Source organism: Drosophila albomicans, chromosome 2R (genome assembly GCF_009650485.2).
Source record: "Drosophila albomicans strain 15112-1751.03 chromosome 2R, ASM965048v2, whole genome shotgun sequence".
Lineage (NCBI taxonomy): Eukaryota > Metazoa > Arthropoda > Insecta > Diptera > Drosophilidae > Drosophila > Drosophila albomicans.
The window spans coordinates 24437458-24451513 of NC_047631.2; the positions used below are offsets into that span (position 1 = coordinate 24437458).

At 37.0% G+C, this 14056-nt stretch overlaps 1 protein-coding gene across 3 annotated transcripts in view; it reads right to left on the bottom strand.

The window, feature by feature from the left end:
- Positions 1-10947: 10947 nt before the first annotated feature.
- The window catches only part of LOC117575213 (hormone receptor 4), a 58223-nt gene continuing 55114 nt past the window's right edge, over positions 10948-14056 (bottom strand). For 2 of the 3 annotated variants that reach the window (XM_034259337.2, XM_034259338.2), the window contains one exon: positions 10948-13891. In XM_034259337.2, coding sequence (XP_034115228.1) covers positions 11697-13891 — 2195 coding nt within the window. In that variant the 3' untranslated portion in view covers positions 10948-11696. The remainder of the gene's footprint in view (positions 13892-14056) is intronic. The other variant, XM_052006633.1, reaches the window with a different exon arrangement.

The window sequence follows — 14056 nt, forward strand, 5'->3', positions numbered from 1 at the left end:
TATAGAAAAGATTTGTAGATATTTTTAATCCAAGAAAATCCATGTCTAAAATTGTATCGAATAAAGTTATTAACAAACTAATTGCTATGTATCTGTTCCTTTTCCCTATACAAGATTACATTATTACTGATCTTAAGATTCCAAAAAAATTAAAGAACAAGGTTTTTTTTGTATCCCAACTACATACTTGCCACAGCTGGTGGCAGCATTCGACTGTGTCTAAGCAAGTTATTACAATTCTTGTCACCTGGCATGGAAATTTACAAGAGGCTACAAATAATTGAACAGCAATTTTCCATTTTCGCCACAAATTGCCAAGGACGTGAGTTGTTGAAGTTGCAGCAACGGCAGCCAAAGCATTCGAAGTAGCAGCAAATCTAAATTGATTTTACACTGTGGCTTTTGCCTCTGCCCGCAGGACACACAAGTCTACAAATGCTAAAGCAGTTACCCGAATCCCGATGCCCGACTCGATGCAGATTAGCAGTGTGCAACACATGTTGCTGCTGTTGTTGTTGTTGCTGCTGTGGCTGCTCATCAGCAACGAGGCACGCAAGTTGTAGCTACAAGTTGTACATGGTATCGAGCTTTTGTGTGGCAGGTACTGTTGCTGCTGCCACTTCCACTGTGTCCACAGGGCCCTTCTTACCTGCCACACACACACACACACACACACACTCGCTCACATTTTTGGCGTTCAACAAAAATTTCTGTTCAACGGCATGTTGCAATTTTAATTGAACCAGCCATTAATTAATTTCCACACGCCACACAATTCAAGGGTGTGCAACGCGCGCAGCTTCTCTCACATGCTCACAAACTGACCACGTGACAAGAACCACTGACTAATCAGACGGCTAAACACAGTGTTTGGGTATTAGCATAAGGTTGGGCTAAGAGATGGACTAAGAGGCGCCAAAGTTGCTGTGAACTTAGAAGCTTAGCTAATGGTAATTTGCTAGCACATGAGTTATAAAGTAAGAAACCTTTATTTGTGGCTAAATTTCAAGGGAAAATCAAAGAGAGAAAGAATAAAATATAATTTATAAATAAACTTTGTATGTAACTCAATTTCAAGGGAAAAACATTTTGTCAAACAAAAGTATCTTTTAGATTCAATCCATTCTGATTGAAATATAATTTTAAAAACCCTTTGTTTGTGACTAAATTTTAAGGAGAAAGACTTTTTGTCAAACAAACATATTTTTTAGATACAATACTTTCTGTAAAGAATAAAATATAGCTTATAAAAATTTAACTTTTATTTCTCAGAATATTAAGTATTTGAAGTACATACATTTGCTATGAACTTAGAAGATTGGATTGTTAATGGAAATTAGTTAAGTAATTAGTTAGAAATTAAAGAATATTTTAAAACACTCTTTTAATAGCTTAATTTCAAGTGATAATATTATTACAATTTGTTTAAAAGAACTTGTCGAACGAAGTATCTTCTGTAATGCATTAAATGTCTAACCTTCTAAAGAAGGCATAGAATATTTAACTATTGCGAGTTGTATAATAAATTACTATGAACTTGCAAGCATAAGGTAGCAAGTGATTTGATAGCAAGTAAACTACATTTCAAAGAATTATTTTTATTGGCTTCATTTCGAATGAAATTGAATAAAAGTTTGGAAATGAAATAAATTATAAAATAGCAAATTAGAAGATTATCACAGCAATTTATTAAAAGTAAACCATAAACTCCTTAAACTAATATGAGGTTTGGACCAAATAAAAACATTTTTTACCTGTGTTGTTATAGTACTATTTTCTTCCTGCTGTACTGGTTCGATACTTAAATAAAGAAGCTAACTATTATATTTAATAAAAGTAAACAATACTTTAAAATATTTTTTACTGAGCTTAATTTCGGGAGAGAACTCAATCAAACAAATGTATCTTTAAGATTCAATACTGTCTAATGTATTGAATATATTGTATAAAATGTATTTATACCATTTATACACATGAATTGTGGTTATTAGTATGAATCCTTCGTAGTTTCTTCAATTAGTAACACTATCAGTACAACTTCACATAAGTCATAAATGTATCTTCAGTTAGTAATACTAAATGTACAACTTCATTTCACTTAAGTCTTAAATTGTAATTCCTCATTCAATCCAGTCCAACAGCTTAATCTACGTTTGAACTGTAAGAATACATTGTTAATGCTTCGCAGTCCCTTTTTTGTTTATTTTTGCTGCCCTATTCCTAAGATAGCTGTTATTCCAGATCATTAGTAAGACTGTGATGTAAAATCTGTCATTTTGCGAGACGCGATCTGCAGACTTTAAGTGGCTTTGATATGAGGCAATGTTTGTTGCCATGTCGAAGAAGGAGCCAAGTCAAAAGCTTTGTCTCCCTCCACTTCCCCACTCCCTCTGTGTGGATTTCTTTTGTATGGCTCGCTGGTTAGCCTGGTTTTGCATAGAAGGCCAGAAGTGCAGCCAGATAGATGCAAATGCCACACGGCAGGCACACACACAACACAACACAACAACACAACAACACACACGGTCGCCCAATGTGGCGGCAATAATTTCAAGATTGATGACCGCGTAGTTCAGTTAACGGCAACGATCGACAGATCCGCTGAATGGGGCGATCAACCGTTGGCAGCCTTTGCATAAATAATAATAGACTTGTAGGCCAATTGTGCTAACATGGCCTGCTGGTGGTTAGCGTAATAATTCATTGGCCCCACCATCGATGCGGGGCCATCATTAGGCAGTCAAAACGGCTACTGAATTTGTGATCGAAGAGCCAGCCAGCCAGCCAAAAAAAAAAAAAAAAAAAAAAAACAGAAAAGCGAACTGAACAAAAAAAAGTGGAAGGCAAAGATAAAGAAAGAAAAACTAGCGATCATCGATGATCGGCGATCGATTGCAAGAGAGTGAGAGGCTCTGTGCACCTGTGCGAATCTTTCGCTGCCACAAATTGGGGCGTTCTCGTTTGCAGATCTTGATAATCAACATTAATTGTGAATCAATGAATGCACGCCTTGGCACAAAAGGGGGCGGCTCTCTATGCGCCATCCAGCCAGCCAGCCAGCGTCAATACTATGGTCAAGCTTTTAGCCCCGGCCTACCCCAAGAGATAATTGGCTCAAATGTGCGCAAAACGCGTTGCCAAGTTTGTTTAAAAAACCATTAATTAGTTCACATAATTGCCACAGAGATGCAAGATTAATTACAACCAGACAAGATATGGAATATACTCTTCAGATTTCATCTATGTACATCTATGCTGGGGAGTACAATATGCTGTGACAACTATTCGAAAGTTGGACGACATTAATTTACTTGGCTAATTGCAGCGTCCTAACGCTAGATGGCGCTAGAGACGCAAATCGTTAAATGCCAACGGGCCAGGCTAATTGATGGCTTCGACTGCAAACAGTAAACGCATTAGAGATGAGCTCGGCCTAAAGAATAATAGTCACGACTAAATGCGACTAAATGCTGCATTTTTTATTACTTCCATAACAAAAATATTCTAACATCTCAGAGTTCAAATTACTAAAATAAATTTAACTAATTCTGGTTTAGCTTTATGAAAAGGAAATTCTACTTTCATTTAAATTAATGAGTAAACAAATGACTTTACGATTCATATTTAGTGGTCCTTTATAATTTGATTGTAAATTACTAAATCTTTCCTCTATACTTCAACTTTGATTACAAGAGCATTTTTATAGGAAATAAAATGCTTTCATTAATAATTTATTTGATTACTAGATCTTTTTTATATTAAATAAATAAGATTTTTCTAAATATTTTCTTTATAGATTCATTTTCATTTCTTAATATTAAAACTTCATAGAATGTTCCTTTACTTTGCCTTGAATCTTTTATCGTTTTTTGATCCTGCGTGTCACGAAAGTCAAATCTAAAATCTACTTCCATCTCGAATGCTAGTTTCTTAGAGTGCAGACTTCATGACGCTATCTATTTAATGTTTCGGTTTTAATTCAGCGCCACTTCCTGTAATTACAGCAGGAGCGAATGTGGCACGAGGAATTCTCAGCCACTAGAGTCACATACACAAACAAGTATTACACATACGAGAGCGCTGTGCATATCGATGTTGGGCTTCTTTATGGGAAATTATTGCTATTTTTAATGCAAATGCGCTAATTACAAACACTGATAAGCAAGCGACTAGCAATGCCAGTCAATGCATTTATCAGGCATACCTAAGTGAACACTAAGCCCAGCTGCTGGACCTGTTGCCACAGTGTACCATGGTTAAAAGTAACTTATTTTGTGGTATAAATATTAGATGAGATTAGCAGCTGCAGTTTTTCAAACCGTGAAAAGATTTAGTTGGGCTAAGAAGGGGAAAAAAGTTCAGATCACAAAATATTATAATAAAAAAACTAGATTTTGCTTAAAATTTTTTGTTTATTTGTAGCTCAGATTGGTTTTACTACTACGTTTAAAATGTTGCTTAGTTATTAATTTAAGTATACAATTTCAATCAACTTTACATACTAATTATAATTTTTGTAGATTTCGTAAACCATAATAAATTGAACTGAATTAGTTTGGTTTCAAAAGAATAAAAACTTTGATATTGATTTAGTAATTTCTGTATGAAATTGCATTCACATTTTCTAAACTATAATTTTTATCTTATAATATTTGCGTTAAAGGTTTACTCTAGTATGCAAAATTAGTATTCTCAGTTAAAGTTCATTAAAAGTTTAATCTAAAAATGGTTTAGACTATTTCAACTTTTCAAAATTTATCTTATACTTCAAAAACATAATCTCATATATTTTTAATGTAATTTATAGTGTAAGTTTTTCTAACCTTACAAAATTATTATTAATAGTTTAGACTATTACAACTTTTTAACATTTGTCTTATAATTTAAGTACGTAATTTCATATAGTTTTAATCAAATTTATAGTATATGTCTCTTTAATCTTACAAAATTATTATTATATTAATTTCATTCGCAATTTTTAGACTACGATTTTTATTAATATTGTATTTTAGTTGGTAGTATTGCAAAGCAATGTATACTATTCTTCTCATTTATTTTTAAACATTTTTTGTTCTCTTAAAAGACACTTTTCCACCATAGTACTCGGATCGGTGTCTGATGCGCGGCGCCTTTGGTCGAAAACGCCCGCGGCACAATGCCTTGACAAAGTGGCACGCTTCCGCAATGTCGCCAGATCTTATAGCATCTCTCTCCCCAGAGCTCTTCCCGAAGAGCCAAACTAAAATAAAACCGAAAACGAATTAAATTGATCTAGTTTCTTTATGGCCATGAAATGCTTCTGTGCGACGACAGCAACAGCGACGGAGACAGCGACGGCGACGGCAACGGCAACGACTATGAAATATGCGGCTATAGATACTGCGGACTGTGTGGACTGGACAAACATCCAGACAACAACGACTCCAGACCTACACATCGGTGGCCATTTGGTGAGTTTTGGAGCCGGGCTAATGCATTGGCAGCGCGCATGATGAATTAGTTTTGATTAGGGGCAGAGCCCAATGGAAAAACTGACCGGTTGGCATTTTGTGCTTTTTCAATGTCACACACTGTCCAGGGTTCGGTTGGGTTGGGCCTTGGTCATCGTATGGATATTGTCTCTATGCTAACTTTCGCTGATCTCTTGGCCACAATAATATATCAGAGCTATTCAATTAGTCACATGTCATACATGGTGCGATATGGCCCCGATATTAATAGCATCGGGCTACCGACAATACTTTAGATCAAAATTTGTAGCTACCATGCGGATGCCTTGACTTTTTGAAAGATGTTAGAGAATTTTATTTAAAAATATTTCACAGCAAATTATTCTGCTTTGTTGAGTGTGTAATTAATTAAAACTAAATATGGCTTACTGTATTTTATTTTCGAAAAGTGGACTTTATATTGTCATTTTCACTTCTTTACAACTTTTTCTGGAGAGCGAATTTAAAGCCAAATTTTTTGGGTTACTCGTAAACTAGCAAAAGTCGTGTTGCAGGGAAATTGTTGCATGTGGCATGCAAAGTGAACTTGCTAACTGCCAGCAATTCTATTCATTTACCAAATAAATCACTAACGGCAACTCATTAGCTGTTAAGCAAAAGATATTACGCCAAGGCCCAAGTGAGATTGCCTGCATGACATTTTGCAGAGAGAGAGACAGATCCGGTTTCTGGGACTTTCCTGGGGATTCAATCTCCGCACGCTGTCTGGCTGTCTCTGGCTGTCGGTGGAACTCATCAGTGGCTGTGACTGGCGACACCTCGCTGGTGTGATAGGCAAATGCTGGAAAGTTTTTTTTTTTTACTTTACTTTTCACTCAACTTGTTACACGTTGTTTTTTTTTTTTGCTTTTTGAAGCGGCGATAAGAGATCGAACTTGTATGCGTATCAAAGAATTTACAGTGGGTCATAGTCGTATATTGCAGCTACTGTATGACAGCATGAATATGACAGTGCTTATCAAATTGAAATCAATTTCGTACTCATATCGCTGGCATCGAATCTGAACACACACCTAAACAAGTCAAATTGGCGACATTCACATACAGTTCATCACCTGTTCGCAGTTGAATTTTCTGTTCTTTTTTTTTTTGCTGCTGTTACAGTTGGCAGCGAGAGGATTACTTTGGCCCAAGGAGCTGAATCAAATAATTTTGTTTGCGCCTGTCATAAGAGCCAACTAACTGGGTAACTGGCCATTGGTAGCCACAGCTCGCGGCTCAAATTGTACCGCAAGCACACAAATCACAAAACGCTACTCCAACTACTTCAGCAACTGCTGCTTGCTCGTAGATGCTGCAACTCCTCCTTTGCCGCATTTCCCTGCTGCTGCCACCGCCCAGCGATGATTGCCGGCGAAGACAAGAATTTCTAGTTTGCAAAACCAAAACGAACCTTAACTGTGGCAGACTTGGCCACAGCTTAGGCAAGGGGCTAATGGGGGCTGAAGGCGCTGGAGCCAGGCTTCGCTTGACCAGGCCTAGGAAGGCGGCCGTGAAAGCATTTTGCATTTTAATACCCTGAACACAGAGCATGTACCTTATACAGAATTGAAAGAGACATTTTCAAAAAGAATTTTTGTGTACTAAATAGAGAAAAGTTCTGTTTGCCTTATATCTAAGTAGTTTAAAAGAAAAGTTGTTACTGCGTAAAACTATTTTTCGATTATGTTTTCATTGCATGATTAGTTTTTTTAGATTGTTTAAGCATTTATAAAATAAAAATAAATGTCAAAACCTCAGATAATAATGTTAAGTTAAGTAATGAGCATAGTTTTAAATCTATATTCAAAATGTATTAAATGTTTTATTTAATAAATATTTTATTAAAGAAGCTTGAAGATTGAAAACATATTTCAGGAACTTTTAAAGATTGAAATTTTGGTTTAAGAATTTTTCTTTTCTATCGAAAAGTAGCCAAACTTAATGTTGTTCATTTTAGTCTTTAGGACTTAATTCTTTATTTTGTGTTAATATTATTACGTGGATCGATTGAGTTATTGTAAACGATTAAATTTGGATATGGAGATAGTTTCTCATCAGGTAAATGATCCTCATGATACATTTTTGATACTAAAATAATGTTTGAGGAGAAGATTATAAAGTTTCCATTTAATAAATTCAGACTTAAACCCAAGATCATTGAAGACTTTATTAGTATTGCACACCTATACCAATTCGAAGCTAAAGATAAAAGAGCTGGATTCACTTAAATTACAGAGCAGATTGAGCTGTAATCAATTATTGTGGCACCTCCTGATTCCTAGAGTATACATTGGTACACATTGTGATCGAAGTTGCTTTCCTTTCTCCGGCATTTTTACGATAGAATTGCGCTCATAACTTTGGCGAGGTATAACGTCGCGACTTTTGCAGCTTCGTTTTGCCGGCTGCTGCTCGTCTTTTGCTGGCTCAGCGAAACTGAAGAATTTCTTGGCTCGACATGCGCCTGTCGCTGCCGGGCCTGGGCTGAGCAGTCAACGTCGATGTCGACGTCGACGTCAACGTGGTTGCAACTGCGACAGCGACTTTCGAGCGCGTGTGGCTGCCACTGGCTGGATCGTTTTGAGTTTGGAACATTTCATTAGTTTTGAGTGCCGGCATATATCTTTCGATGTGGAGCTGAAGTTGGAGTTGAAGCTGGTCATCTGGTCTCAACTTGGTTTGGCTATTATTTTCAATTTTATTGCGCTTTTTATTAGCGCTGCATTGCGTTCGGTCATAGAGCTTGCTTTATATGGCATAGATAGAGGCTGATTGAAATGTATGTTGCGGTAATTTATATGGTCATAATGAAAGACACGGCTAAATCTCAAGTTCTTTTCTGTTGTTTTTTTTTTGTTCTCTTCTTTTATTTGTTCAAAAAGTTGTTTGCCAAATTTGCATATTATTATTATCATTAAATTTATTGGGTATATCTTTTAAGTATATATTATATATATATGTGTGTTTGTGTGTGTATATATATTCTGACACAAAATATAAACTTACAAGACTATCGGATATAGGTAAGGTATTCATACTTATAAGAAATCGTTGATAGAAAAAACTGATACAGCTACAAGTTCGAGTGATATATATATGCGTACGTACATATAGTATAGGCTGAAAAGAAGATGCTTCGATCCTTTTCGATTTGATAAGAACTAAACACGCACTTAAATTTCTGCACTGATTCGATTTCGGAATGCTTAAGATTAACACAAGGGACAGTCTTCACAAATTAGAGATGAAATTGAGAGATCTTATTGTTAGTCTTGAAATGTATTCGTATCATCTTATACTTTACTTAAACTTTCTTTGCTTTTGTATGTGCACATTTAAAACATGGAAAAACATCAATTTAAACTTTGATTAAGCTAATCTGAATATAAATATGTAAACGATTCACACACATAAAAACAACTGCAATGCAACATCTATAAAAATCAATTTTTTTTTGCAAGCTGCAACTTATTATTTCTTGTTTTTTTTTTTTTTGGGTTTTGAGCAATTTTGTTTTTTTGTGTTTTTTTTCACATATATATTTTCTTTTCTTGGTTTTAGCTATAAACAATTTGTAGCTAGCTAAGAATGCATCAATAAATACATTTATCCAAATGATTTCATACTGAATTTCTCTATATATATCATCTCATTGTATTATGTATGGAAGAAAAACTGTCCATAAGCAACATTAATAAATAATACATTAGTATATGTACTACACTTAAATACATACATACATATATATGGTTATATAATGTTTTTAGTTAGCACTTTTTTTTTGGTTTAATACATAAGAATTAAATTGTAATTAATATTAATTATTTTTTATATTGAACCATGCATGGAATAAACAATATATAAATCACAACGTTTTAAATTTCAACTTTAATTTTTTTAAATTTTCTTTTTAAAAATTTTTTTTTTTATTTTTATGTTTTGTTTTTTTTTTTGCAGTGTGTCAAACATTTTTGATTTTTCTTCAGCATGTTTTAAAAGTGTATCAGCTTATGTTTAATTTATTTATGTTTTTTTCTTCTTGATGGCACATAAGTTTCACACATTTAAATGGTATTTAGTTTTTGTTTTTTCAAAATTTGAAAGGCTCATTGCGACCTGTTTTTGTTTAACAACAGTTTGTACATTGAAGACAACAAACTTCTATATATATTTTGTTTTTTTTTTTTTTTTTTATTATTGAATATGCACGCCGAGAAATACCAATTCCTTATAGAAATATATATTAGAACTTTGTTTTTATTTTTATTTTTTGTTTTCTTTTTTTTTTTTGTTGTGCTTATGCGATACTAAGTATAATTTGTGTCTCAACCAGCGGCTATGCAAAATGTTCACCAAATTTCTTGGGCATATTTTGCTCCTACAAATTCCTAATTTTAGTAGCTCAAACCATTCGTTTCATTCGTTATTCAGCTATCGTTGCTTAAGTGGCACTAGAGTTCCATGTAGTTTCTTAATTTTTTTGCTATCTGTAATATATAGTTTCTTCGTTAGATTCTTAAGGCTAAAAGTGTAGCTGCTGAAAACTGAAAAAATAGAAATAAATAAATATACTCAATAAAATAAAAACAAAAAGGAAATTGTGTGAATTTTTGTTTTAAAAATTGTTATATATTTTCGAAAATAAAATAAGCTAATTATAAAAATTGTTTTTCAACTTAAAATTAAAGCGAAATTTAAACTAAAAACTAGAAAATAGATACAATAATATTTTAAAATAATTGTTTTTATTTTTGTGATATACAAAAACGTAATGAAGGATTTGTAAATTAGATTTCGATTTTTGTTTTGTTGCCGTCTGATTTCGAATCAATTAAGGAAGTACATGGGGCATTTTTCAACACGTTGTAATTCACATCATCAATAATGAATGAATGAATCAATATAATCAATAACTATAATCAAATGTTGCACAATATATCTTCTTCATCTTCATCTTAACACACATTCAACTTAAGCTCTTAAATACTTAATGAATGGCTGCTTTAATTACTTAGGCTTACACGAAAAATGATATGCTAAAGTGTATTAATTTTAATTCTTTTCTTTTTACTGTTCAATGTGTGTGTGTGTGTGTGTGTGTTAAAACCTAAACACTAAGATGCTAAATAAGTTAATAATAGACTTTAAAATGCTTAACTGCAATAAATTAGTTTTTGCTTGTGTTAGAATCATTTTTTGTTTTTCGTTTTTTTTTTGTTTTTGTTTTCTTTTTTTTTTGTGTTTATAAAATGAACATTAGCTATGCAAAGTTGAAAAGTTTATAATTGATTTGTAAAATTAACGCTTGCTTGTGTTTTGTTTTTTATTTTTGTTTTAGTTATAAGAAATTAAAATTAATAATTATTACACATGAGATCACAGTATTAGAGACATAAGTTAAATATTTTTAAATATTAATATTATTTCGTTTTTAGGGTTTTACTCTTTTTTTCGTTTTGTTTTTTGTTCTTGTTAGACTTTGATCGGTTAGTAACTGTTTTTTTGTTTTTGTTTAGTGTGGCTTCAGTTTATGTTTAAGGTAAATATATGATTTTACTTTTGTTTTTTTTTAGATTAATGTCTTGCGTAGATTTTGCTGCTAGCACAACCCAAAAATTACGGCTACAACTTTGTAATTATTTAGCTAATTGCACTAGGCAATAAAATTGTCAATTCTGCAGCAGTTGCAAAAAGCTAAAACACGTCGAAAGAAATTTCTGAACTTTTTCATAATTTAAAATAAAATTCCAAAATTAGCTTTTTGCAGTCTAGTGCTTTTCTTTTGTGTCTGCTTGTGTGTGTATTTTTTTTTTGTTTTTATTTTAATTCAGCATCAACGATTGATTCCTGCGTAGATTCATTAAAAAATTGATAGAGCACAGATAGATTGAGAGTGAATGAGAGCGTAGAAGTTGACTTATTGTACGTGTTGCACATTTCTGTTCTTTTTTAAAAGTCCTGACTGCGCGAATCCTGACTGCAAAGCAGCAGCTCGCTGGACTCCTGGCTGACCAGCACATAGTTGTACTGCAGTGGACTGGTCAATGGCGACAGTGTGCCATAGTCTGAGGTGAGTGTTAGCTCAAAGGGCAGCGGACTCTCATCGATATCGAGATCGAGATCCAGCCCCAAGGCGTACGACGCTGGCGTTCTTGGCTGCCCTCTGTTGTTGGAATCAATCGATGACGTTGAGTTCTCTGCGGTCTACATGCTGGTCGCACTGCTTGTGACAATCGCCAAATCGGCGGCATGCAACAGATGATGATGCTGATACTGCTGATGATGTTGTTGCTGCTGCTGCTGTTGCAACTGTTGTTGCTGCTGCTGTTGTTGTTGCTGTTGCGCCGCGGCTGCTGCTGCTGCCTGTTGCTGCTGCTGTTGATGTTGCTCGCGACTCAGCTTCGACTCCTTCTTGATGCGCTGCTTCAGATGCACCTTGGCATGACGTTTCTTCTCATCGGAGCGCGCAAACTTGCGTCCGCAGATGTCACAGCTGAAGGGTTTCTCTCCAGTGTGCGTGCGGATGTGGGTGGTGAGGTGATCGCTGCGACTGAAGCTGCGCATGCAGATGCGACACTGGAATGGCTTCTGCCCGGTGTGGATGCGTATGTGGCGGGTCAACTCATCGGAGCGCGAGAAGCGGCGATCGCAATTCTCCACAGGACACGCATAGGGACGCTCATGCACTGGCGTCTTGCTGGGGCGATTCGGATACTTGCGTGGCTTGACGGGCACCAGTTTCAACGGCACGCTGCTCTGTTGATACACTTGCGAGAGGATCTCATGGCCCTTGCTCGTCGACGGACTGTATTCGGCCAGTTGCACAGCAGCAGCCGCTGCTGCTGCGGCAGCTGCAGCCGAGGCACTCGAGTAGCCGGTGCCATTTGAGTTGGGCTGCATGTCCGGATAGCTTTCCTGCTTCGGGATGAGCACGCCAAGCGCCGCATTGCTGCTGCTGGCCGATGAAGTGGGTCCGGGCAACACCAGCGTCTGTTGCTGCTGCTGCTGTTGTTGCTGCTGCTGTTGCTGCACAACTGCGGCGGCGGCTGCATAGTCGGCGGGTGTGTCCAGCCACTGATACTTGGGCGTGGACACGGCGGAGAGCTGCGAGCGTACGGCGTATTGTTGCTGCTGCTGTTGCAACTGTTCGTGGCTGCTCTGCAAATCGGCCAGACTGGCAAAGCCCGCCGTGGAGACTGTGGCACCGGTTGCATAGCTGGGTGGCGGTTGCTTCAGCAACAGCGGCGTGCAATCCATGCTCAGGCCAAGCAGCTCGGCATGCTGTGCTGCCGCAGCAACTGCTGCACGTCCATCGTCGTAGGGTGAGCTGGTGGCAGCAGCGGCTTGTTGCTGTTGCTGTTGTTGTTGTTGTTGCTGCTGCTGCTGCTGTTGTTGCACGGCATAGTGGGCGGGCAGGCTGAAGATGGGCGGCTGGAAGAGCGACTTGTCGGGACTGGGTAGACCCCAGCTATTGCCCAGGCTATTCGATGGCGGCGACATTTGTCCGGGCAACACACTCAGCTGTGGCGATGCCAGTTGTTGTTGCTGTTGTGGCTGCTGCTGTTGCTGTTGCAGTTGCTGGGCGGCATTCATGGCGCTGTTGTGGTTGCCTGTGGTGGTGAAAATGCCACGATATGAGATTTTGCCAGGCAGTTGTTGTTGTTGTTGTTGTAGTGCATGTTGTTGATAGTGTTGTTGTTGTTGTTGCTGCTGTTGTTGGTGTTGTTGCTGCTGTTGTTGTTGTTGGTGTTGCTGTTGTTGCTGCTGTTGTTGTTGTTGTTGGTGTTGTTGTTGGTGTTGATGTTGTTGATGACTGTGATGATGATGGTGGTGATGATGATGATGATGATGTGGCAACTGTTGCTGTTGCTGCTGTTGTTGTTGTTGCTGTTGTTGGTGTAGTATTTGGTGTTGTTGTAGTTGGTATTGTTGTTGGTGTTGCGGCGAGCTCATGTGTTGCTGCTGCTGTTGCTGTTGGTGACTGTGTTGACAGTGACTGTTGTTGTTGTTGTTGTGATGCAGCTGTTGTTGTTGTTGTTGTGAGTGTGTGTTGCCAGCAGCAGCTGTTGCTGTGACAGCAGCAGGCGAGCAAACTCGCTCCGTGCTGCTGCTGTTGCTGTCGCTGCTTGTTTGTTTGTTTGTGGCGGTTGTTGTTGTTGCTGTTGTTGATGATGTTGTTGTTGTTGATGTTGTGTGATGGTGGCTGTGGCTGTTGTTGTTGTTGTTGTTGTGGTGTAGTGGATACATGTTACAACTATTATTACTTGATTCTTCCTTGACAATGGACAAAGCGGGCGGCGTGCTTCGCTCCTCCTTCAGCGGGCTGCACGAGGACAACACAGGACTCGCCACTGAGACAACTTGCGGCTCCAGCGACAGATCCTCGGATTCAATTGAGCCTGCAAAAAAGATCAAACAGCGATTTCCCTTTTAGTCTAAGTTTTTGCAATTATCTCTTAGCTAAGCTTAAAACTTGATATGCTGACTTCTCCCCCTTCTACAACTCTTTCTTTTTCTTTGCATTTGCCATCTCTTTTGCTGAGTTCTTTGCTGTCGTTTTTTTT